This window comes from Elephantulus edwardii, unplaced genomic scaffold (genome assembly GCF_000299155.1).
Source record: "Elephantulus edwardii isolate Elephantulus edwardi_28Jun2011 unplaced genomic scaffold, EleEdw1.0 scaffold00266, whole genome shotgun sequence".
NCBI classification, from domain to species: Eukaryota; Metazoa; Chordata; class Mammalia; order Macroscelidea; family Macroscelididae; genus Elephantulus; species Elephantulus edwardii.
Window position 1 is genome coordinate 2,973,087 of NW_006400016.1, and position 26,872 is coordinate 2,999,958.

A 26,872-nucleotide genomic window follows, 5' to 3' on the forward strand; every position below is an offset into this window, starting at 1 on the left:
TATGCTGAGCAAATTATAGTCTAGAAGCTGGACTCCATGAAAAGGAAAGTGGCATCAGGATCAAGGGAATACTCATCAATAGCCTACATTATGTAAGTGACACAACCTTGCTTGCTGAAAGTGAGGAGGACTTCATGCACTTGCTGCAGAAAATCAAGGAATACCGCTTTCAATACGGAATACACTTTAAAAAAAATTTGTAACGAGATTAACAGTACCAAAATATTTCCTTAAAAAAAATTAAGACTGAAATGATGGATTTTAAAATGCCAATAAAAACTTGCCTTAATCTTTACCACATGAAGGAGCAATAAAGTAGATCATACACCTCCTCCACTGACCGGCTAAGTGTTCAGGTGAGCTCTGATTTCCAGGGAGATCACTCGACCGTCCCCCGCAGTCAGTAATACCCTGTGAATCAGGTAAGGAGGGAACCCCTGATCCTACAGCGCCGGGCTGTTGTATGGTTTAACTTTTCAGGTGTATCGCCTCTGTGAATAGTCCTATACAGGGGGCCCACGAGGGGGGATAAGGCCTCTCCCATGGACTTCGGGATTCTGTGAAAAATGCCTGACTACCTGAGGCGGATCCTGGGTCCGGGACGGGAAACATCAAGAGCGAGCTGGGTATATTTGGATGCAGTGGCCTTTATACTGAAGTCCGTTGTAAAAAAACTCATGGACTGGTTCCATGAAATGCAAGGAGTCTTCGAAGTCACCTGACCTGGACACATCGGAACCCCAATTCCTTCTGATGGGGCCATTCTGCAGGTCTTCAATGTAATTCTTCCTTTCTATGCAATGCCCCCAGCACCTATTAAGTAATTCAATTGCGTCATCTGGCCTCATGGCCTTCCACGTCAATCAAATATCTTTTGTATATAATAAAGTTGCGTATAGGTTAAATCAATAATCAGTCCAAGTTCGTCATTTTGTTCCTGGATTTTGTTAAAAAGATCCAGAGGAGGAAAACACTCTTCTGGTGCAAGACTCCATTCAAAAAGTTTTTTCAAAGGAACTTTGAAAGCAATTAAACGAGTCCTAGGCATCTGCTGCCCAACTGGAAGGTAGTTTTTCTACCTCTCGGGGATGTGATTCTTGACTTTTTGCATGGCGAGTGTCCAGAAAAGGCCTGTCCTGGGCCCCAGTTGCCGCAGGCATGATCCCAAGTGGCTCTTGTGGGCCCCAAGGCGCCGCAGGCCCAACACCAGCCCCAGGGCCAAGGCCGCAGCTTCTCGCAATGAGAACCCTCAGTGGAAGGGGCCGACTGACCACTGCGCCTGAGCAAGCCGTGCGTGGACTACATTTCGACATCAGGAAAACTAAAATTCTTACCACTGGACCAATAGGCAACATCATGGTATATGGAGAAAAGACTGAAATTGTCAATGATTTCATTTTATGTGGATCCACAATCAACACCTTTTGTACTAGCAGTCAGAAAATCAGGAGACATATTGTACAGGGAATGTCTGCAGTTGAGGACCTCTCCAAACTATTGAGGAGCAGTGATGTCGGCTAGAGGACTAAGGTGCACTTGATTCAGTCCAAGCTCTTTCCAAGCATCTTGTGATGCATCTGAGAGCTGGACAATGAATAAGGATGACAGAAGAAAAATTGATGCTGTTGAACTGTGGTGTTGTAGACGGAAGAAAAATTGATGCCTTTGAACTGTGGTGTTGTAGAAGAATGCTGAATGTCCCATAGACTGCCAAAAGAACAAACAAATATGTCAGAAAATACAACCAGAGTGCTCCTTGGAGCAAGGATGATAAAGCTTTGTCTTATATATTTTGGGCATATTGCTAGGAAAGGGACATCATGTTTGAGAAGGTGGAGGATCTCAGCAGAAGAGCTTAGGAAGACCCTCAATCAAATGGGTTGACACAGTGACTACTGCAATGGGCTCGAGTGTGTTACATATTGTGAGGATGGTACCAGATAGTACAGGATTCAGCTCTGTTGTTCATGGGGGTGCGATGTGTCATACTTGATTGAATGGCACCTAACAACAGCTGGCTCTAGTGGCCTTCTCCTTGTTGTGGACCAGCAGGTTTTTCAGAGAGATTGCCCATTCTCCTGCAGAACAACCCTGTACTTTTGAGATTCAGTGCAGCTTCTTACCACTAGGCCACCCTGTCATTGGTGGTGTCAGGTGCCACTGAATATGACTCATAGCAACCCTGTGGATAACAGGTCTGAACTTTGTCCTATCCTGGGCCATCCTCGAAATCTCTGATGCGTTCAAGTCTATTGCTTCAGTTGCTGTGTCAAACCTCCTGGTTGAGGATCTTCCTTTCTCCACCATGTCCTTCTCCAAGAAATAACATCTCCTAGCAACATGCCCAAAGTATGTGAAAAGAAGCTTCATCAATTGCACTGTCGGCTGCAGCTGGTTTTCTATTCGATTAGCTGCTCTCCAGAGAAAGATAGGGAATCTCCTCTGCAGTTTACAGCCTGGGAAAACTCACTGGAGGATCAGCTTTAAGTCATTTCTGACTGGGTGGTACATAATAAGTGTTACTGTAGTTAAGAACTAGGTTTGTGACCAAGAGGTCGGTAATTGAAATCCACAAACTACTCCATAAGAGAAAAATCTGGCAGTCAGCATCTATAAAGATTATAGCCTTGGAATCCCTGTGGGGGTTGTCACCTGACTGTCTCCAGTTTGGAGGCTCATGCGTGAAGCAGTTGCATTCTGGAAGGCAGGTTCTCTTGTTTAGTTGAAAGGCGGGTGTAAGCTGTTTGGTTGTTTTTATTTAATTACAATTCTGTGTGGACTGATTTGATTTACTGGATTTAACAATGAGCTGTGGGCTGGAAGCCTTTTGTTTAAGTCAATCAGGACCTGATGGGCTGGCCTTTGTATTTAAAAGTCAGTTGAACCCTCCAGCCTGGTGTCATTATGTTTGGGAAGGACATTCTATCAATTTCTTGTACTGAGATAACATGTGTTATCTCAGCTGTGATGCTTAATTATGTGCTATAATGGTTACCCATGGTGGACAGTGTTTGGTGGAGATCCCAGATTAAGACAGGTATGGAAGCAGGATTGGCATCCACTTCCTAAACAACCTGCCTCTGGAAACTCTATGAACATTAGAGAAATGACAATAGTTATAGAATAAGGTTCAAATCTTTTGTTCATTGGGTCGCTATGAGTCGTGCTTGACTTGAAGGCACTTAACAACAGGTTCAAATGGGCTTTCAAACAAGAGGTTGGGATTTTGAAAAGATAACTTTAAGGGCGTGGAAGAGCTTCTGTGGAGCTGGTTACAGGTCTTGGGGGACAGAGACATATTAGGGTCTTAGTTTGAGTTGAGTTGAAAGCCTGGGCAAGGGCTTAGTAACCTCTGGTGCTTGGTGGTCCCTACAGCCCTACGCAGAACCAGTGCATGACCCCACCTGGCGCTGGTGGGAGAGCAAGAAACACGACCAGGTACCGTGCGGGGAGAGGTGGGGAGGTGGACACCAGTGCATCCCGCGCTGACACCTCATAGCGTTCACTCTTTCCCAGAGTTACTATTTTTACCTGGCCAGCAACTGGCAGAGCGAGAGTGGCGTGTACGTTGAGATGGAAAGCTACGAAAAGTTCTACCACCTCCAGCCGGAGGCTGAACTGCCTGAGCGCATTTTCCTAGACAAGGGAAGCTCCTACAGCTTCTCCATCCGGCTCACTGCCCGCAAGGGCTTCCACAGCCTCCAACCCATGCTTGGTTCGTGGGCGGGGCTTTGCAGGCGCCGCTTACGGGGCGGGGACAGGCGGGGGCGGGGCCGGGCCGGGCCGACGCGCGGGCGGAGCCAGGGCGCCCCAAGAGCTGGGATCCTTGGTGGTTTGGACACTATTTGAGGGGGGCTGATACTGGGTCCGGGATTTGAACCATAACCACTCTGATGCCCTGCGCAGGCACCAACTTTCTTCTGGACAACCAGCTGGGTCTGGGCGTGATGCTGGCCCACCCAAAGTGCATCAAAGCGACAGTGACAGAGAGGGTTATTATTAGTCAAAACTCCATGGTGTTCCATGTGAGACAACCCCTCCCCCCAATTGAGGGAGGGAGGGGACTGTAAGGAAATGAAAAGCCCACTGTGCCCTTCCTTCATACGGGGGGTCCTGTGAACTGGTTGGCTCCTTTAAGCTTCCATTTTGCCCCAGGTTTCGATCAGAGATAGGAGGCAATGTTTTGACCATGGTATCAGTGGACGACACCTCAAAAGGACCTCGGTGCTGGTCAAGGTACAGCCCAAGAGGGAGGGATTTAGGATGAGGGAGAGAAAGGAGACCTATGGTTGCCACTATCACCCTGCCCCTCCCCCACAGGTGATGGGCTCCGCAGGGCAGTGTTTCCAGAACACCCACCTGGGGCCACGCACGCAAGTACTGGAGCTTGGGGCACTGGGCCTGGTGCAGGGTGGGAAGGGGATAGTCAATTGGGCCTCTATAGGGCTCAGAAGCTGTTTAAAGGTTTATCTGACTAGTGTCCGTCCTTGGCAATAGTCATGGATTTCTTCTATTAATTTTCTTCATTGTTTTAACCGAATACCCAAACTTTCTTCAGTTGCTATGTTATTCTAACCCTAAGAGGTTTGAGCAAAGTCTGGTAGAAATCGGTGCATCAGGGTTTCTACCTGAATGAAGATAACAGAGGCTGGGTGTAAAATGTTCACATACTTTGGGCATGTTGCTAGGAGAGGCTACATCATGGAGAGGGACATCAGGCCCCTTCTAAGGGACAGAGAGGAAGATCCTCAATGAGATGAATTGCAACAAAGTGCTCAAATGTGTCAGAGGTTGTGAGGATGTTACAGGAGAGGACAGGGTTCAGATGTTGTTTATAGGGTCTGTAAGGAAGTCAGAGGGTCGAGATTTCTGTCTGAATGAAGATGGCTGAGGCAGGATGTTTCTGCTGAAAGGTCTCTTTAGTCACTTTCTATAATTCTGAGAGCTGGACAAGGAGTTAGGATTACGAAGAAGAATTGATGCCTTTGAACTGTGGTGTTGGAGAAGAGCACTGAATATCCCGTGGGCTGTCAGAAGAACAGTTATGTCTTGGAAAAGGTGCAGCCAGAGTACTCTTTGGAGGCAAAGATGATAAAGCTTCATCTCACATACTCGGCGCATGCTGCTAGGAGAGAGAGACATCATGCTTGGAAAGGTGGAGGGATGGCAAAAGTCAGGAAGATCCCCAACAAGATGGTTGACACAGTGACTGCAGCAATGGGCTCGAGTGTGTCAGAGATTGTGAGGATGGTGCAGGTTCAGATGTTTTGTAATAGGGTCGCTATGAGTCATACTTGATTCGACAGTACCTACCGCCACCGCCACCACCACATACCTTTCATCCATTTGCATTTTCATCATGAGTTGCCTATATTGTTGTGTAGGGCACACGCTCTTGTCTGTCATCCTGACAATTCAGCCCTTCTTTCACCCCATTTGCTGCCTCAGGTGACTCTTTTGCTTTTTCCTTGGGAGCTTTGGTTCTTGCTTCCCGATTGCACAGAGCTAACATTGAGGCTCAAGCCTCTGCTCAGAGTAATCTGAGGAGTTAATTCAGGGGTAGAGCTCTGGTGGCTTAGTGGTAAGGAGTTGTGCTGCCTTCCCAAAGGAATGTGGTTCAAATCCACTAGCTGCTCCTCGAGAGAAAGATGGGTAGTTTCCTGTGTGACTTGCTGCATCTGAAAACCTGCTGACTACAATGTTATTCATTGCCGTCGAATTGGAGCCAAACCATAGTTGACTCTCCAGTGGGTTTTCAGAGGTGTAAATGGCATAGGAAGAGGATGCCCTTCTTTCTCCCACAGAGCAGCTGGTTGATTAGAACCCTGTGCCTTTGGATTAGCAATATAGCTCCTTACACACTGGACCACCAGAGCTCCTTGTGATTATAATGCTGTTGTTGTGTGCAATCAAGTTGGAACTGACTCATAGATGACCTTCCAGCTAGTTTTCAGAGGCAGATTGCTCATCTTTCTCCCACAGAACAGCTGGCAGGAGTTGAACTGCATACCTTTGGGATTGCAGCTCAGCTTCTTACCACTAAGCCACCCGAGCTCCCTAATTATAATACCAACATTTGTTGTTGTTGTTGTTGTTATGTGCCGTCAAGTCACCTGTGACTCATAGTGACCCTATGTACAACATCCCTAATCCCTGCTCTGTTCTGTGCCAATCTCACTGTCTCTGACACACCTACCCCCATTACCCCAGTCATTGACTCAGTCCACCTCATAGAAGGTCTTCCCCTCCTGCGCTGTCCCTCCACCCTCCCAAGCATGATGTCTGTCTCCAAGGACTGGTTCCTCCTTGCAACATATCCAAAGTATGTCAGACGAAGCTTCAGAATCCTTGCCTCCAAGGAACAGCCTGGTTTAACCTTCTGCAGGATGAAGCTGTTCTTTTCTTAGCAGTCCATAATATATTCAATACCTTCTCCAACACCACAGCTCAAAGGCATCAATTCTCCTTCTGTCATCCCTAGTCATTGTCCAACTCTCTGATGCATAGCAAGTAATTGCAGAGACCATGGTCTGTGTCAGGCGCACCTTAGTCTTCAAAGTGACACCATTGCTCTTCAGTACTTTGGAGAGGTCCCTAACGGCAGACTTTCCTGTTGCAATATGTCTTTTAATTTCCTGGCTGCTGGTGCCGAGAGTGTTGACTGTGGAGCCAAGCAAACTAAAGCTGTGAATAATCTCAATCTCTTCACCATCCATCCTAATGCTGCCAATTGGCCCAGTGGTGAGAATCTTTGTTTTCTTGATTTTGAGCCTCAATCTATATTGAAGGTTGCAGTCCTTGCCTTCTGCAGCAAGTGATTCAGGTCCTCCTCAGTTTCAGCACGCAGGGTTGTGTCATCTGCATAATGCAGATTTGTAGAATTTTTTTAAAAATTATTATTAAATTTTATTAGTTTTAGAGATTTGTAGAATTTTTTTAAACTCAATGACTTTTTAAAAATCTCTATTTTCCAGATAAGGAAATAAAGACAGTGAAAGTAAGATATTGTTATTAAGTGTCATTGAGTCAACTCTGTCTCATAGCAACCCTATCCTGATCCTGCACCATCCAAGCAATCTCTGCTGTGCTTAAATTGTTGCAGTCACTGCATCAGTCTGTCTCGCTCAGGTGTAGTCTGAGCTTTCTTTCTTCTCAGCCTGGGGCTTCTAGTTTTCTCACTTCTTTACTCTCCACTACTGTGTTATTATGTCAAGAGACGTGGATCTAGAAGCTATCAGGCCTCTTTCTGGCTCCCCATCCTGGAGAAAAATAGAAACTGGAACTAATTATACACAGTAGGTTATCAACCACTAAATGCTTTAGGTAAAAGAAGGAAGACATTAATTTACACTCAGTGAAACTTTGTTTCATATACTTTCGATGTGTTGCCAGGAGAGACCATTATGCTTGGAAGGATAGAGGGTCAGCACAGGAGAGGAAGACCCTGAATGAGATGGAGTGACACAATGACTGTGGCATGGGGTCCAGTGTTTTAGAGATGGTGGTGAGCTTGACTCAGGAAAGGGCAAGGTTCAAAGCCATTGTTCATAGGGTCATATGAGTCAGGGTCAACTTGATGGCACATAATAACAATATCATGATATTGCTTATTGGTTCTGTTATGAGGATTTTTGTTTTCTTAATGCTGAAATATAATCCATACTGAAGATAATAAAATCTTCTTCAGTAAGTGCTTCAAGTCTTCTTCATTTTTTGCAAGCAAGGTTGTGTCATCTGCATAACACAGTTTGTTGATGAGTCTTTCTCAAATCCTGATGTTACATTCAGCTTCTTGAGTTATTTGCCCAGCATACAGATTAAATACACATGAAGAAAAGAGACAGCCCTGCTACATACTTTTCTTGATTTTAAGCTATGAAGTGCTCTCTTATTCTGTCCAGGTTTAGATAACTGCTTCTCGATTTTGTACAGATGTCTCATGAACACAATTAAACATCCTGGGATCCCATTCTTTTCAGTATTATCCATAACTTACTGTGATCCACAGTCAATAAAATACAAATAAACATCTTTCTAGTACTCTCCGCTTCAGCCAAGATGTGTCTAACATCAGGAGTGGTATCCTTTGTATCACAGCCTCTTCTAAAATCTAGTTTGAATTTCTGAAAGTTCCCTGTCCATATATTGTTCCCAGCTGTCTCTGAAGGATCTTCAGGAAGATTTTACTTGTGTGTGATACTAATGATAGTCTTTGATATTAATATTGATGGCAATAAAAAATTAACAGATAGCAAATATTAAGAGGCAAAATGGACTAGGATTCAATTAAGCAGGGAAGTGACATAGAGGTTGCAGTTTTCTGGAAGATGATAAGGGAAGGCCTTGCTTGTGTGGACGTATCTTGGTAAAATGAACAATTAAGGCAGACCAGGGAAAGGGAACAGATTGGAGGAAGGCTTTGAGGTGAGAGCATGTTTCAAGTGTAAAAAGAAAGAAACAGTAATGAGTAAGTGTGGCTAGATCATGGTGAGCAAGGAGGGGAGTGGAAAGATAGGTCAGTGAGGACAGATCTCTTGGAGGTGGGGTACCTTGTGGGCTGCGGTGAGTGACAAGGAAGGAGGATATGATCTGAGTCCTCAAGGAATAGGTGTGGAGGGCAGACCTGCAGCAGGGAGCCTGGACAGACAGATTTGGGCAATACCAGTGTTGAGGCAAAAGAATTGGCTCAGGGTCTCTTTTGCAGATCTGACTCAACAGGATGGACAAGATGTGGGCACAAGAGAAAGGAACGTGCAGGCAGGGCATTTGGTGTACACAGCTGGAGGGCTGGAGATACCATTAACTGAGAGAGGCAAGAAGTGCATTCTGAAATGCCTCTCCGATTTTGCAGTGAGGCTGATAGATGGAAAAGCGTGGCTGCAAAAGGGCTTAACTCAGGCCACTGCCTCTGTTTGCCGGCTCCTGTGGATCTCGGTCACAGTCTTTGGATGTCCGTGGCCCATAATTGGGTGAGCCTCTGGAACCCTCCCAAAGTGGGAACAGAGGCTTTTTTATTCTAAAGACAGTGTCTTCCTTCATGTGCCCATCACATCTATGGTTCAAAAATTCTATAAAGCTCCAACAAAGAGTTGGTGCTTCATAGGTGTGGATGCTAATGGTTTTACATGTCCTATTTGGAAAGGGACATCATGCTTGGAAAGGTCAGCATAAGAGAGGAAGACCTCCAGTGAGAAGAACTGATGCTGTGACTGTGACAATGGGCTCAAGTATCTCAGAGATGATAAGGATGGCACAGAATAGGACAAGGTTCAGATCTGTTGTTCATAGGATTGCTATGAGTCATTGGCTTGAAGGTATCTAATAACCACATTCTGGAGATAAGAGGCCTGATCTCGTAGTGCATTACACGTTGGGCTCTTAACTGAAAGGTCAGCAATTCAAATTCAACAGGCAGTTTTCTGTAAAGTTTATAGCCTCAGAACCCCACAAAGGAAGGTCCCCATGAGTCAAAAAAATTGCTCACCAGTTGGGGCTTATTTTTTGGGGAAGATGGTATTCTAGAGACAGCAGAAGCCAATGTGCCTCCTTTCCAGTCTTATCTCTACCACTTAACATCTGTATGATTGTAGGTGCTGTTGAGTTGAATCTGACTCATATTGACCCAGCAGCCCTATGAACAAAAGACCTGAACCCCATTCTGTCCTGCGCCATCCTCACACTTCCTGACACACAAGAGCACATTGCAGCAGTCATCATGTCATTCCACCTGGTCGAAGTTCTTCCTCTGCTTTGCTGATGCTCCACCCTTCCAAGCATCATGTCTTTCTCCAGGGTATAGTCCCGCCTAGCAACATGTCCAAATTATGTGGACAAAGCCTCATAATTCTTGCCTCCAAAGAGCACTCCAGCTGACCCTTCTCCAAGACATATCTATTTGTCCATGGGATGCTCAGTGCTCTTCTCCAACACCACGACTCAAACACGTTAATTCTTCTGTCATCCTTATTCATTGTCCAGCACAGCAAACAATCGGAAAGACTGTGGCCTGAATTAGATGCCTCAAACTGACATAATTATTCCTCAATAATGTGGAGAGGCTCCTAACTGCAGATTTTCTCAATACAGTACTTCTCATTATTTCCTGACTGCTGATACCAAGGGTGTTATTTGTAGATAATTAATAAGTTGCTAGACTTCTTTGGGCTTCATATTTCCCATCTTTAAAATGAAGATATTTATAGCCTATATCATGCAAGGTTCTAACTACAGGGCAATGGATGAGACTCGAAACTATGCAGGGCTGTTTTTGTTATTGTTATCTGAGTGAAAGTTTACAGAATATATTGTTAATTCATGCATTCATTCCTGCACATTTCATTTTGTAACATTAACAATACCCACAATGTACTTGCAGTTTTAAAAATGTCTTCCCTGTAATTCTCATTTTCATTAATCCCTCTGTCCTTCCCCTTCTTGTCTCCAGGGCTTTATCCTTGGCAAATGCTACTCTTTTGACCTTACATGGTTGTTGTTCTAGAACCTAGTGCCTCCCTTTGGTTTTGGTTACCTTGCAGGCCTGGCTATTGTTCAATTGCAAGGTGAATCATGGTAGTTAATTTTGTTCCAAATCAGAAGGGTGACTAAGTCTCAAGGGTTTCACAAATCTCTCTTGGACCTATAAGTCTCAACTTAAAATTTTGAGTTTTATTTCACAATTCCTCCCGTTCTATCCAGATTCTTCTTCTGTGATCCTTTATAGAGTGGTCAGTAGCTGGACATCTATTTCTTCTGGTCTCAGGGTCATGGAAGTTGAGTATTACATGGTCTCTTGGTCCTTTGGACTAAATGTTCCCAGTCCATTTTTGTTTCTCTCCCCTCTTCTTTGTTCTGGATGCAGGGCTATCTTGCAGATTAAATGAGCTTGATTGTGTAAAACAGAAACAGCACCCAGTGCCTGGTACACAATCTACACAAGTGTCTGTCCTTATCACAGATAGTATCTTAATGATAAAAAAATATCCTATTGATTGAAAGGGTGAGCTGGCTAGGTTGTGGGGTATCAGGGAACAGCCCTTCCCGTTTGGTGGGGGCCTTACAAATATCCTAGCCAACTCTAATATTAGATTTTCTCCTTCCACTCAGGGCCGCCTGATGCTGCCAGTGCTTATTGGCTGTCCACCAGGCAAGCGCCTGGTCTTTGACGTCACCTTCACATTGCAGTACAACCTCATGCAGAACAAACACTACTTTGACTGCATAAAAGCCGACCCTGAGATGCCCTGCTTCCACTTCCGTGACAGTGTGTGCTCTGCCCTCCATCCTCCATCCTTTCCTGACCACCTCCCTGTCCCTCGCCCTTTTCTTCCCTCTTCCTAGAGTCCTGCTTCCCTCTCCTCCCTCTGGCAACCTTTCTTCCTCAGGATGCACTTTCTTCTCCCCCTGCCTCCCTTCCCACTGTCTCTCCTCCATCTCAATCCCTCTCTCCTTTGCTTCCCGCCTTTTGTGTCCACCCCTTCTCAGCAGCCATCCCTGCTTCTCTTGCTTTCTCCCATCCTCTATTCATTTTCTGTCCAGCGTCTCCTTTCCTGCCTACCTTTCTTTCCACCCCTCCCCACCCTTCACTTTTGCAGCCGCACTAATTTCTTCTCCGCCTGTCTAAAACACCTCTCACTCCCTAGTCTTCTACCCCTTCTTCTTGATCCAAGATGTGGTGACTGGAAATGCTGGCCGTTTTATGGGCAAGTAAGGACATGGCCAGCCTGGTGGAGATGGCGGGGGAGGGAAATGCCCGGTTCAGGATCTCCGCTGCGCCACGTGTGTATCTTTGCCTCTGGTAGGTACATGCTGAAGGTGGTAGGTGGTGGGCCCACCCTCGATAGCATCCAGGACTACAGTAAGGAGGAAATCTTCCACTACAACAGTCACCAGGACAAGTAATCCCTGTGGGAGGCCCCAGTTCGAAATCTGCCTTCCTTTCCCTATAAGCTAAGTGACCCCGCCACACAGCCACCCATGGCTCCACCCTGCCCACTCACAGCCAAGGCTCTGGCCTCACTAAAGTGACCACCCTACACAGGACAGGCAGCCTCATCTGGACCGTGAGGAACAAGACAGTAATGGACAAAAATATGACCTTGATTGATGGAGCCTTCCATGTCTTCAAGTATGGTTTGAACTTGGGCATCGAGTGAGTATGGGTCCAGCTGTGGACCCCTTATTCTGCTTCTGTTCACAATCTGCTGAGCCTGCTTGTCCTTTCTGCCTCGGGAAGAAGGTCGCTGGTTCCCCAAGCCATGCACGCTGATTCTGTGTTCCTCCAATGGATCCGACCTCTACCTTAGTCAACCATCTGTCTGGAATGCCCATCCCTCTTATTCTTATTAGGCTTTAGTTCAGCCAAGAGGATTTTTCTGACTTCTAAGGTGGGACAGAAGCCTCTTTTTGGCCCCTGTAGCCTTGAGTGCCCATCCCAGTCCCTACCACTCTGCCCAGGCCTCCAGCTTGCCTCACCACTCTAGACTGCCCCTGCCTCTCATGGAACCTATCTTCCCTACAAGTCCGGTCTTGGATAGATTCAACAGAGTGTATGCTGAATGAAAGAATAAGCAATTCATATTAAATGTTTACTGACACTTGAATGAGGTTCCTGGGTGGTGCAAACAATTTAATCTACTGGTAGCATAAAGGGTAGTGGTTCAAACCCTCCATTTGACATCTCAGAAGGAAAGACCCTATCCAGATCTGAGGCTTGCCCTAGCCGAAGTCACCCTTACAACCTCTGTCATGTTCAAGCTCAATGTAGCATTCGAAATGCCACCATCTCCTTGAAAATCTTTCTCTCTTTTACTGACCTTCCAACTTTCCCAAGCATGATATTTTTCCCCGGGGACTAGCCCTCCTGCCGGCCGGCCCACAGTCTGTGGGAAAAACCGTCCCTGCCCTTGCCTCTGAGGAGCACCCTGGTGACGCTTTATCCCAACTGTCTGTCCCTTGCTTGTTCTTTGGTGGTCCAGGAGGTATTCAACACTCTGCCAACATCCAAATTCAAAGGAACACATTCTTCCTTGGTCGTTTTTATTCATCATCCAACGTCCACATACATAGATTGTTATTGTTAGGTGCTATCGAGTTGAGTACAGCCCAAAACGATACTGTGAACAACAGATCTGAGCCCTGTCCTATCCTGTGCCTTCCTCATACTTCCTCACACTTGAGCCCATTGCAGCGGTCAACCCATCTAGTTGGGGGTCTTCCTCTCCTTCCCCAACATCTTCCCAAGCATGATATCACTCTCCAAGGAATACTTTCTCCTAGCAATATGCCTAAAGTATGTAAAATGAAGCTTTATCATCCTTGCCTCCAAGGAGCACTCTGGCTGCACCTTCTCCAAGACATAGTTCCTTTGGCAGACCGTGGAACATTCCACACTCCTCTCCAACACCACAGTTCAAAGGCAGCAGTTCTTCTTCTGTCATTCTTAGTCAGTATACAGCTCTCAGATGTACAGCAAGTGACTTAAAATAGCATGGCCTGAATCAGGTGTGCCTTAGTCCTCAAACTGACATCATTGCTCCTCAATAATTGAGAGAGTTCTCCACCTGCAGACTTTCCCAGTACAATTTTTTTTCTCTTGTTCTCCTGACTGCTGGTATCAAGGGTGTTGGTTATGGATCCAACTAAGATGAAATCATTGACAACTTCAATCTTTTCTCTTTATATCATGATGGTCTTTCTAAAGCTGAGAAAATGGAAAAACAAATTTAAGCTTCAAGTCTAATATTGGAGGATGCTATGGGAGATATGTTGAATGATCCAGGAAGATTCAAAGGAAGATGGAGGGGAATACACAGAGTCACTATACTAAAAATAATTTACTGACAATGAAAATTTTCAGGAAGTACCATATGAACAAGAGCCAATAGTAATGAATGAAGAAGTTCAAGCTGCACTGAAGGCATTGACAAGAAAAATAAGGCCCCAGGAATCAATGGGATACCGACTGACATGCTTTGACTAACAGATGCAGCCCTAGATGTGCTTACCAGTCTATGCCAGAAAATCTGGAGGACAACTGTCCGGCCTACTGACTGGAAGAAAACCTTGTTTGTTCCCATTCTCAAGAAAAGTGATCCAACAGAATGTGGAAATTGTCTTAACATATCATTAATATCACATGCAAGCAAAATACTATGGAGGATCATTTTGAAATGGCTAGAACAGTACATCTATAGGGAATTGCCAGAAATTCAAGCAGGATTTAGAAGAGGCCATGGCACATGGGGTATCATAACTGAAATCAGATGGCTGAATGTAAAGAATACTAGAAGAATGTTTGTGCTTTATTGACTATGCAAAGGCATTTGTGTGGATCACAATAAATTATGGCTTACATTGAGAAGATTGGAAATCCCAGAACACTTGATTGTGCTTATGCAAAACCTATACCTTAGATCAAGAGACTGTTCTGAGAACAGAGCAAGGGAACACTGTTGTTATTATGTGTCATCAAGTTAAGTACAACTCATAGTGACCCTATGAGCTCTGTACCCTGCCCTCTCCTGAGCCAATCTCACTTGTCTCTGACGCACCTGCCCCCATTACCCCAGTCACTATGTCAACTCATCTCCTCTGGGGTTTTCTTCTCTACCCCGTCTCTCCACTCTTCCATGCATGTCCTTTCCAAGGACTGGTCCCTCCTGGTAGCATGCCCAAAGGATGTGAGATGGAGCCTCACAAATCTTTGCCTCTAAGGAGCAGCTTGGTTTCAGTCTCTCTAGGTCAAATCTGTTTGTTCTCTTGGTAGTCTATGATATGTTCAGTACTCTTCTCCAGCACCACAGCTCAAAGGCGTCAACACTACATGATTTAAAATTAAGAAAGGAGTGTGTTGATTGTATTCTCTCTACATACCTATTCAATCTGTATGCTGAACAAATTATTTGTATTGCAAACCGGACACAGAAAGAAAGCAGGGACACAGGGAAATGAATTCTGAAAAAGAAGGCTGATGCAGAGGTCCTTTCACAGCTTAGCACTGTGAAAAGGCAACTTTCTCAGTCTCCCTATGGTTTTTATTTAGTTTAAGTCAATCCTCCTAAAAAATCTCAATCTCCTGGGAATATATTTTCCTTATACTTAAGTGTTGCCAACATAAACGATGGGTAAGCTTAATCTTTAAACTAACATCAGAGTTCAGACATGGCATCCCCTCTGGTGGGAGGCTGGGCAGAAATCTCTGTTTGCAGAGGACATCCAGTATCTCCTCCCGGGGGCTGGGCAGAATTATCTGTTTGCAGAGGGTGCTCAGTCCTGTCTAGACTCTGATCTCAGCTGTGGCCCGGCTGTCACTATGTTGGGGAATCCATATATTTGAGAAGAAATGTAGCATCAGGATTGGAGGAAAACTCATCAATAATCCTGCATACAGCCTTGCTTGCTGAAAGTGAAAAGGATCTGATGCACTTGCTTCAGAAGATCAAGGAATACAGCCTTCAGTATCATTGATTACATCTCAACATGCATATGAAGCAATGGAAAATGCCATAGCTTGGATCAGGAGCAGCTTAGTCTTTAAGCTAACGTCCTTCTCTGTAACATTACTTTAAAGAGGTCTTTGACAGCAGATTTGCCTGATGCAACATGTCTTAATTTCTTTTTTAAAATTAATTTTTTTTCTATAATTATATTTTATTAATTTTCATAAACATTTACAGAGATTTTGGGCTTCCACTCATTCATTGTTGCACTATTCTCTCTACCCTCCTCCCAGTTTGTTCTTGTCCAAATGCCACAGTGCTTGTCAAAGCCAGTTCTGATTAATCTTCTTTGTCAGTGTGTCCTTTGCCATTCCCTATCACTCCTCCCTGAGAGAGACTTCACCCTGAGTCATAAGGAAAAGGGGACGGCGTATTCTCTTAGCTACTTCCTGCTGAAAAGGGACGCTGTGGGTTTCAGGGTGAAGATCTTCTCTCACTACTCTAAAGGGCCCCTTTGGCAGTAGGAAACACATAGACTATTATGGAGATTGATTTTGGAATTCAGATGCACTCTTATTGATTGTGCTTGGCTGTACATGTACATATCCTTGAAGATGTATCATGGGGGTGTTGCAACCTAGAAGACACAAATTTGACTAACAAGTTATAAGTACATGAGTCCAAAAATTATGGAAAAGTAAAAGAAAAGATTCTTTCATTGTTTTACAAACACTCCCCCAGGTCCCCTCCACCATGCAGCCCTCACCTAGTCTCCTGTGATGACAGAAATACCCAGTTACATCTCTCTTTTAGACGGTTCTCTCCCTCCTCTGTTTCAGTGCAGTATCCATTATTGAACCCATCTTACTCAGTCTCCCACCAACCCCAAGGACAGTCCCATTCTACAACAGAGGCATCATGGAATATTTGTCCTTTTGTGACCAAGATATTTCACTCAGCATAATGTTCTCCAGAGTCAACCATTTTGAATAATATTGCATGAGTTCCTTGTTTTTTAATGCAGCATAGTATTCCATTGTGCGAATATACCACAGCTTCTCTAGCCATTCGTTTGTTGATGGGCACTTAGGTTGTTTCCAACTCCTTGCTATTGTTTAAAATTAATTTTAATGAAAGTTTACAGAAACTTAGAATTTCCATTCATTCATTATTGCGCTTTTCTCCCTGACCACCCCTCCCCACACCAGTTCGCTCTTCTCTTTGAAAAGTAAAAGAAAAATTCTTTCATTATTATACAATCCCTACCCTCCCCCCCCAAGTCCGCTCCACTGTGCAGCCTTCATTCTGGACTCCTGTCATGACAATAATGCCTAATCACATATTCCTTTTAAACAGTTCTCTCCCTCATCTGTTTCAATGCAGTATACATCATTTATCCCCTCTTTCTCAGTCTCCCACCAACCCTGATGTCAGTCTCATTTTACAACAGAGGGATTATGGAGTATTTGTCCTTTTGTGACCAAGATATTTCACTCAGCATAATGTCCTCCAGGGTCACCCACTTTGTATAATATTTCATGAGTTCCTTGTTTTTCAATGCAGCATAGTATTCCATTGTGTGAATATACCAGAGCTTCTCTATCCATTCGTTTGTTGATGAGCACTTGGGTTGTTTCCAACTCTTTGCTATTAACAGTGAACAAAGAAAGCCACAATAAACATGGGTGTGCATGTACCTGCTTGGGTGGTAGTTCTGGTTTCTTTGGGGTATAATGCCAGTAGTAGAATTGCTGAGTCAAATGGTATTTCTATTTGCAACTTTTTGAGAAAGCACCATACTGCCTTCCATAGCAGTTGTACCATTTTACACTCCCACCAACAGTGAATAAGGGTTCCGGTTTCTCCACAACCTCGCTAACATTTGTTGTTTGCTGTTCTGTTAAATTTTGCTATTCTGACTGGGTTGAGATGATATCTCATAATTGTTTTGATGTCTTAATTTCTGGACTGCCTGGCTGTTGATTGTGGATCATGTCAAATTAAATCATTGACAATTTCGATTGTTTCTCGTCTATCACAATGTTGCTTACTGGTCCAATATTGAGGATTTTTTTGTTTTGTTGTTGTTGAAATGTAATCCATTTGAAAGCTGTATAGTCTTTTATATTCTTCAGTAAGTGTTACATGTTTTCTTCACTTACTGCAAACAACATTGTACCCTGTGCATTTCACAGATTGTTGACGAGTCTTTCTTCAATCCTTATGCCACATTCTTCTTGATATAGTTGAATTTCTCAATTTATTTGCTCAACATACAGATTAAATAGGTATGGAGAGAAGATAAAACCCTGGCGGACACTCTTCCTGCTTTTAAACCATGCAGTGTTTCCTGTTCTGTTCTATTGGCTACTTCCTGGTCTTTGCACATGTTTTGGAGAGCACAATTAAATGTTCTGGAATTCTCTGGAAATCCATAACAATTACAACCAAAAAGATCATATGAAGTAGGTGTACAATGTACCACACAGAGTAGCTAGGAGCTGCAATTGCTAGCAACTGACTTGGATTCTTTGTTTTGACATTAGTAAATGAGTTTTAAAATAACGGAGGAACACATTAATGCATAAACTCAAAACCAGTCTGCTGTGCTCCACTGAACTGTGACTGCAGGACAGAGGAGAACTTTCTAAGGCTGTATGCCTTTATGGAAACAGATTTCCATTTCTTTCATACAGGGAACAGATTTGAACGCAGACTTTATGGGTGGTAGTTGAGCACTTTAACTACTGTGCCACCAAACCCACTGCCATTGCTTTAATTCTAACTCCTGGTGTTTCCAAAGCTGTCAGTCTTTATAGGAGGTGACTCCCTGTCTTTATTCGGCACAGCAGCTGGTAAATTCAACCTGCTGATCCACCACCCAGCCTCCCTAAGTTGATGTTATTAGATGTGGTCAAGTCACATGCCATTCATAGTCACACTGTGAACAACAGTCCTGAACCCTCTCCTCTCCTGCACCAAAACACTTGAGATGAACAGAAGATTTCAAAGGGCATCTGGAGAGGACAAAATACAAAGAATGTGCAAAGAGCTGGAGTTGGAGAATGAAAAGGGAAGAACTCTTTTGGCATTTCTCAAGTTGAAAGAACTGACAAATTCAAGCTTCAAGTTGTGATACGGTGAGACGCTATGGGAAAATTCTTGAATGATCCTGGAAGCATCAAAAAATGGAGGGGAAAACACAGAGTCACTGCACTAAAAAGAAGCCATTGACACTGAGCTATTTTCTTTTAATTGTTTTTTTATTATTATTTTATTGTGTGTGTACCATCAAATTGGATCTAACAGGTACGGGAGGAGATTGCACCTCCTTCTCCAGCAGAGCATCTGGTGGATTTGAACCGTTACACTGAGCTATTTTCAAAAGTAGCATATGATCAAGAGCCAATGGTGATAAGGTCAAGCTGCATTGAAGGCATTTGCTCCCTAAGTTAGTATACAAACACTCTGTAAACATTTTGATCCGATGAAAGGATGCCATGAGGAAGTGAATGATCAAATTAGCCCACTTGTGTCTAGTCAATATTCAGCCCCTGCTCTTTGAATGAGGGAAAGAAGAGGGGTGGCAGAATGAGCAAAGCTATGATCTTGGCACCCTGGAGATTTGTTGTTGAGTCTGATACATAGTTACCCTCGGGTGCAATGTATCAAAATCCTACCTGATCCCGGGTCACCCTGCAGTCTCTGAGGTGCTTAAATCTATTGCTGCTGTTAACATCTTCCTCTTCTTCACTGACCCTCTACTTTTCTGAGGACGGGTGTCTCCTGACAACATGTTCAGAATCCATGTGATGAAGCCTTACCATTTTTTGTTCCTCAGGAGCACTGTAGTCGCTTGTTCTAACTGTTCAGGTCATCTTTGTTGGATGAAGGGATCAGGGCAGCCAGGGATATGTGAGGAACTGATGTGTGATAGGTGCATAGTTCATCCTTCCTGGATGGATAGACAGGAACAAACGAGTTGCTAGAGGAAGGTGTGCAAGGCAAGAGGAAACAAAAATGGAAAAGCGTAGGAGACATGCTGGTGGCGTCAATGAAGGAGTGAATACACAAGGGTGGAGTGACGGGGGAGGATGCCACTCAGCACATGCTGAGTCTGAGGGTGCAGGGAGGAATTGAGACTTGGCGCAGATTTGGCAGGCTTGGCATGGATCCGTAACACAGTACCTGCCCCCAGGTGGCTGTGTCTGGAGAACTCGCCTTGCCATGACATCATGCCTCAGAGCATCTTCTCCCCCGAATTCTTCTTCAAGGTGTTAGTGAGCAATAGGTGAGCCAGCCAGTTGGTCTCTCGGTGGGTGTAGGGTGGTTTCTTGTGGGGTTCACTGCTGTTTCTCTCCACACTGGAAACTGATCCCCACGACCTCCAGAGGTGTGGATGAAAACACCTACTGCAACTACCAGCTCATCTTCCTGCTGCACATCCACGGGATCCCGCTCAGCACCGAGCGCTCCTTGTTCTTCCTTATAGTGAGTGCCTGGCTTCCCGAGGGGGGGGTGCTGCCTGGCTTCCCAGAGCAGAGCGGGAGGGGGGGCTTGCCTGGCTTCTCGGGTGGGGGTGGTGCTGCCTGGCTTCACGGGGCTGCTGAGCCAGCTGGGCAAGGCGACCCTGGGGCAGCCCACTCACAGCCCCCACATTCTGCCCGCAGGTGTCAGCCAGCATGTTTGGGGGGCTGGTGGTTGTCTACCTCATCTTCTGCTTCCTGTGGCCCTTCGTTGTGAAGGGCTGCTACATCCTCCGCTGGAAGATCAACAGCATGATTACCACAGACTCCTACTACACCTACGTGTCCTCCTCCAGAGCCTTCAGCCTGCAGTCCAACATCTCCACGATGCCCTCCAGGCTCAGCAACTGGGTCTATGACAGAGACAGGGCTGACTCTCAGTAAACTTTGCAAAAGGCATCTCCAGAGCCTCTTCCCACCCTCAGGCCCCACTCATTCTCGTCCCCCGTGCACAGATCTTGCCACCTTCGGGGCCAGCTTTGGGAGAGAATGCAGCCTGTCACCGCATCACAGGCTGCTTTCTCCACTTTGTTGACATTTTCATTTGATTTTTCATTTCAGCTCTTTCAGCCCCAAATAAAACTTCATTTCAGAATCAGCTGTGAATTCTTTCCAAGATTCATGCGTATGTGGTTTGCCCCAGGACAATTACCCTGGTCATGAAAACATCAGATTCTCTTAGGTCGTCTGTGTTCCTCCCCAAGATGTCTCAAGTCTTTCCAGCGGCATCTTCCAGGCCTCAGGCCCGTTGCTGGAACCTATTCTGAGTCTATTCTGATTGTTCGGTGGCTCCAGTGCTGAACAGCATATTAATATGTCTGTTGTTAGTGCATGCTGTCGAGTCAGCACTGACCCTCTCTAGCAGGTTTTCAGAGGCTGTAAACTCACTGTAAGGGATTTCCCATCTTTCTTCTGAGGAGCAGTCAGGATTCACACCGTGTGCCTTCATGTTCACTAAGAAAACAGAGCTCTCAATGCCTCGTTAGTGAGAGCTAACACCTGTCACAAGGTGCTTCTGAGTCAAAGTTGACTTGATGGCACCTAACAACAACAACATCTAGTAGCTAAAGGAGGGGACCCAGGAGAAGTCTGTATCCTTGGTGTAGTTTCAAGTAGCCAAAATTTCACTCAAAATGCCAGTGTAGAGATGGACATTCAGCAGCTTTGTACATATCTGCAGGTTTCAGGTAAAGTCTGATCCAGCAGTCCTGAATGTCAGCAGAATGTTGGCTACACCTCTCTGTAGCTCTCCCTACTCTACATGAAGGCCTTTGAGCTTAAGCCAGTTCCTCTCACAGTCTCAGAGCTCATGACTATATGTGATGCAAACTAGAGAAAAGAAGGACCTGGTTTGGACCTCCCCAGTCAAAGTCCCATGGGTCACTCTAATAGGGTGGCTTAGGCCCACAAATCCATCACTGAGCCAGTTACATCACCAGCAGGATGGGACTTTGATTAACTTACATTAATCAGCCAACTTCTGGAGCTGGGATAGAGCCAATCCCACCCTGGCAGTTTTTAGGAGAGTGTATTGTCAGGAAGGAGAAAAGGAGGCTGAACAAGCTTTCACTTCACCTCCTGTCCACCCAACAGACCCAACTCCATCCCCTCACCAGAGGTCATTCTTGGGTGGCCCCTGCAAGTGATACCTCCAGACCATTCAACTTCATCCTCTCCCCATGAGTGACTCCTATGAGAACCCTAATCACTTTCCACACTCTCTTTTTTTTTTTAAATTTTATTTCATTATTTTTTTGTGTGTACCATCAAATCGGATCTGACTGATAGAGGAGGAGATTGTTCCTCCTTCTCCAGCAGAGCATCTGGTGGATTCGAATCATGTACCTCTGAGATTGCAGTGCAGCTTCTTGCCACTAGGCCACCAGAGCTCGCCTCCCCACTCTTTAAAGAAGTCTAAAAGTGGGGACAAAGAGGACCCACTTTGGGGGACACCAGAGCTGATAGCTGGGCCACCTTGTCCACACAGCTCCACAACAGACAAGACTTTTGTGTGGTCATAGTGCAGAGATACGGGGTTATCAGAGGAACACTCAAGCTGGGCACCCAAAGGACCCATGTAGAAAGATGCCTCCAGACGCCACATGGACTGAGGACAGGGATTCCAGGAGGCAGCAGGGGCGGAGGTGAGAGTACAAGAGAACGAGGCTGGCCTGCGGCGGGTCTGGAGTGGTGCCTAGGATAGTGCAGGTGGGAGAGTCAGGAGGGCTTGCAAACAGGGCAGGTAGGAGGTAGGCAGGGAGGGCTGACGAGAGGGACAGCTTGGGGGAGGTCAGTGCTCCACCCTAGGGACTGGGAGATGACTGGGCCACCTCTGAGATGAGGAACAGGGAGGAGAGTGGATCTGGGGGAGACATTGAGGCTAGCTAGACATTGAGAATTCTGGCATCTAATCAAAGGCCCTCAAACACACAGATAAGGAGAATAATCACTCTAAACTGACACAGAACCCACAGAGGTGTTAAAATAAGCAGAGCAAATTAGCTCCAAAAAAATTCAAACTCAACTGTCATCACGTTAGTTCTTGTAGTGAGTGATCTTCCATTATATGTCTGAGGCTGTAGATCTTAATGGGAGGAAATGTTTTTCTCCTGAAGAGCAACTGGATTCAAACCATCAGAGATGTGAGGGCTCCTGGTCAGCAGTGTAGCCTGCTGTGGACCACACCGCGTCATCAGTGCAGGCTTGGAGGAGGGAGGCCGTCAGCTCTGTGATGACTTGGAACCCACCAGCCTGTTTCCTTGTGCCACACTTAGCCTGTGACTGCCAAACAGAGGCCTTGCCAGCATTCCACCCAGAAAGAAGTATCAAAGGCCAAAGGACTGCTGCCAGCTCCACACGTTTCCTTTAGAAGGTTTTCCAGAAGCTCCCAGCAGTACTACCATTTATGTATAATTAGCCAGAAACGGTCACTTGGCAGCACCTGTAAGGAAGCTAGGCTCACAGTGACATCATTTTTGTCAAGAGTGGAAACCATAGGGTTCTCAGTGGGTAATTTTTGGAAGTAAGTCATTGGGTCTCCCCTGGAAAATGCCTCTAAATGGGCTCAAACTGCCAACTCAGTAAACAATGAAAGAATTAACTATTTTTACTACTCAGAGACTCCAAACTTGGTCATTATGCTACAGTAGGTAATCAACAGACTCAATGGTCCTGAGGGGAGAAGTTGAAGCTGTACTGAAGGTGTTGTTGCTGTTGTTAGGTGCCATCGCGTCATAGGTGACTCACAGCGACCCTATGAATGGAAGACCTGGACACTTGTATAACTTTTGTCGCTTCTCCAGGTTCATAGGGTTTCCGGAGGCAAGCTATTTCAGAAGTGGATGCCACTCCTGCTTCCAAGTTTGTTTTAATCAGGAAACTCCACCAAACACTGTCCATCATGGTTAACCATTATCACATTTGACACATCAGTGTCACAGTAACCACGAGTTACCTCTGTACAGCAAATGGACAGACAATTGCTATGCCACTTAGAAGAATGTTTGACTAAAAACAATTAAAACCAGGCCTGAGGACCACAGATTAAAATCACCCACCTTTGACTTAGTATCCACCAGGCCTACAGAGTTGTCTCATTGTTGTTATTGTTTTTGTTGTTGTTGTTAAGCACTGTTGAGTGGTAGACAACTCATAGCAACCCTGTGAGCAAAATTCCAGAGGCAAGCTGTTTTGGAAGTAGATGCCACTCCTGCTTCCAAGCTTGTTTAATAGGGGAGCTCCACCAAACACCGCAAAGGCTGCAGGTCTGCCCATGCTTCAGGTTCTCATTGGTTCCCAGCAAGAGGCATCAGCCAGCCCAATAGGACCCAGAGACTTTCTATAGCAACAGAGAAAGAGCCATAACGAAGGTATTGGCAAAAAATAAGTCCCAGGAATTTATGGAATACCAATTGGCATGTTTCAACTAACAGATGAAGCCCTGGATATGCTCAATATACGCCAAGAAATTTGGAAGACTCAGCCAACTGGTTGTTGTTGTTGTTAGGTGCCATCAAGTAGTATGATCCCTTGACACCCTGTGAACAGCAGGTCTGAACCATGTCCCATCCTGTGCCATCCTCACACTTCCTGACACAGTAGAGCCCATTGTGGCAGTCACTGTGTCAATACACCTAGTTGAGAATCTTCCTCTCCTTTGTCAACCTTCTGCCTTTCCAAGCATGAACTGACTGGAAGAGATTCATATTTGTTCTCATTCCAAAAAATGGTGATCCAGCAGAATGTGAAAGTTATATGAAGTATCATATGTAAGTAAAATTTTGCTTAAGATTGATTTAAAGTGGTTGGAACAATACATAGACAAGAGACTGATAAAAATTTAAACTGGATTTAGAAAAAGCCATGGAACAAGGGATATAATTGTTTATGTCAGATGGATCTTCATTGACAGTAGAGAATACCAGAAAGATGTTTACTTGTGTTTTATAAAATATCCAAAGGCATTTGACTGCATGAATCATAGCAAATTTTGGGAAACATTGAGAAAAAATGAGAATCTCAGAACATTTAATTGTGCTTATATGAAACCTATACATAGATCAAGAAACATTTGTCTGAACAGAACAAGGCAACACTGCATGGTTTTTAAATCAGGAAAGGTTTTCTGCAGGGTTGTATAATTTCTCTATACCTACCTATGTAATCTGTATGCTGAGAAAATGGTTTGAGAACCTGGACTATGAAAAAGAATGAAGAATCAGTATTGGAGAAAGAATTAACTTTGTGCAGAGGACACGTTTGCTGGAAGTGAGGAGGACTTAGAGTGCTTGTTCCACAAGATCAAAGTCGACAGCCTTCAACATGGATTCTGTCTCAACATCAAGTAAATAAAAACTCCTCACCGTTGGACCAATAGGCAACACCAGGATAGATGGGAAGGGCTGACGCTGTCAAGGATTTGATTTTACTTGGGTCCATAGTCAACACCCTCAGTAAGAGGAGTCAGGAGATCATTACCTGTCTGTCATTTTGTTGGACTAAGGTAGCTTGTATGTTGCTAAGATGCTGGAAGATTTTCTGGTTGTATTTCTAATACCAGCAGGGTCAGTATGACAGACATGTGAAAGAACTTGGTGGGTTCAAACTGCTGGCCTTTCCATTAACTGCTGAGTAATTAACACTTGAGCTGTGTGTGTGTGTGTGTGTGTGTGTGTGTGTGTGTGTGTGTATGTGTGTGTGTGATATATGAGCTACTTTGGAGTAGCATGTCACAGGAGTGGCATCAGATGGACCATCACAAAAACAGATGCAGCATTTCTACATCTGTAGAAGGAGAACAGTGAAGAAGCTTGGTACCAGCAGTCGAAACAAGGCCAGTGGCTAACTATAGAAAAGACCATTAACTACTCACATTCAAGTTCAAATTGAAGTTGAATAAAATTACAACAAGTCCATAAGAACCAAAATCTGACCTTGAATGAATCCTAATTCAATTTCAAAATCATCTTAGGGATGGATCTAATGCAATGAACACTAATGACCAAAGATCAGACAAGTTGTGGAATAAAATCAAGGAAATCATCCATTGGGGGCTCTGACGGTCTGGTGGCAAGAAGCTGCAGCTGTGAGCAGCACGTTCATGGTTTGAATCCACCAGATGCTCAGCTGGAGAAAGAGGGGCAATTTCCTCCTGTTCAAGTCGGATTCGACTTGATGGTACACAACAAGGAAAAAAAATAAAAAGAACATCATCCATGAAGAAAGCAAAAGGAGGAAAGAAAGAAAAAATAAAAATGGATGTCAGAAGAGACTGACACTTGCACTGGAATGAAAAGAATCCAAAACAAGGAGAAGGAATACTGAAGAAAACTCAGCAGAAGATTTCAAGTGCAGCTCCAGAAAACATAGTATAATAAAATGTGCAAGAAAAAAAATGGGCAAAGAGCTAGAGTTAGGAAACCAAAAGGGAAAGAACATGCATGGGGCGAGGGACAGCAGGGTCTGAAGGTATTTCTCAAGTTGAAAGAACTGAAGACAACAACAGTCTTGAGCGTGAAGGAGATGGGAGAGAGGGTGCCTGGTCTGACAAGGTCCAGATTTATTGCTCATAGGGTTGCTATGAGTCCTAGTCAGTACAAAACCCTGAACAGAAACAAAGATACATTTTCTCTATTAAATTTATGAGGTTTGCTTCAAATGAAAGCCCTTGGTTAATTTTTAATTTGTTTGTGTGTATAGTGTTCTGGTTTTGGATATTCTTTTGTTGTTGTTGTTGTTGTTATGTGCCATCTAGTCACTTGCCACTCATAGCGACCCTATGTACAAGAGCTCTATACACTCTTCTATCCTGTGCCAACCTAGACATCTCAAATACACTTATTCCCACCGCTCCAGTCACAGAATCGATCCATTTCATCAAAGGTCTTTCTCTCCTTCGCTGCCCCTCCACTCTGCCAAACATGATGTCCCTCTACAAGGACCAGTTCCTCCTTGCAACATGCCCAAAATATGTCAGATGAAGCTTCAGAATCCTTGACTCCAGGGATCATTCTGGCTTCACCCTCTCCAGGACAAACCTGTTTGTTCTCCTAGAAGTTCATGGTATATTCAGCACTCTTCTCCAGCACCACAGCTCAAAGGCATCAATTCTCTCTCTATCAACCCTAGTCACTGTCCAACTCTCGGATGCATAGCACATCATTGCTAAGACTATAGCCTGGATCAGGCGCAACTTAGTCTCCAGTCTGACATCGTTGCTCTTCAGTACTCTTGAGAGGTCCTTCACAGCCGTCTTTCCCAATGCAATTCGTCTCTTGATTTCCTGGCTGCCGTTACCAAGAGTGTTGACCATGGAGCCAAGTAAACTAAAACTGTTAACTATCTCAATCTCTTCACCATCCATACTGATGCTGCCAATTGGCCCAGTGGTTAGAATCTTTGTTTTCTTGA

General features: G+C 44.8%; 1 protein-coding gene and 1 pseudogene across 1 annotated transcript in view; one reads left to right on the forward strand and one right to left on the reverse strand.

Annotated features, from left to right (window-relative positions):
* CATSPERG (catsper channel auxiliary subunit gamma) overlaps positions 1-20,347 on the forward strand; it is a 53,753-nt gene extending 33,406 nt beyond the window's left edge. Inside the window, exons 18-29 of the mRNA XM_006899737.1 lie at positions 3,376-3,438; positions 3,517-3,715; positions 3,907-4,025; positions 4,156-4,236; positions 4,321-4,377; positions 11,104-11,260; positions 11,640-11,703; positions 11,799-11,894; positions 11,999-12,148; positions 19,636-19,728; positions 19,829-19,928; positions 20,108-20,347. Of these exons, the coding sequence (XP_006899799.1) occupies positions 3,376-3,438; positions 3,517-3,715; positions 3,907-4,025; positions 4,156-4,236; positions 4,321-4,377; positions 11,104-11,260; positions 11,640-11,703; positions 11,799-11,894; positions 11,999-12,148; positions 19,636-19,728; positions 19,829-19,928; positions 20,108-20,347 (1,419 nt within the window). The remainder of the gene's footprint in view (positions 1-3,375; positions 3,439-3,516; positions 3,716-3,906; positions 4,026-4,155; positions 4,237-4,320; positions 4,378-11,103; positions 11,261-11,639; positions 11,704-11,798; positions 11,895-11,998; positions 12,149-19,635; positions 19,729-19,828; positions 19,929-20,107) is intronic.
* On the reverse strand, positions 444-2,679 carry LOC102845259 (annotated as a pseudogene).
* Positions 20,348-26,872: the final 6,525 nt, after the last annotated feature.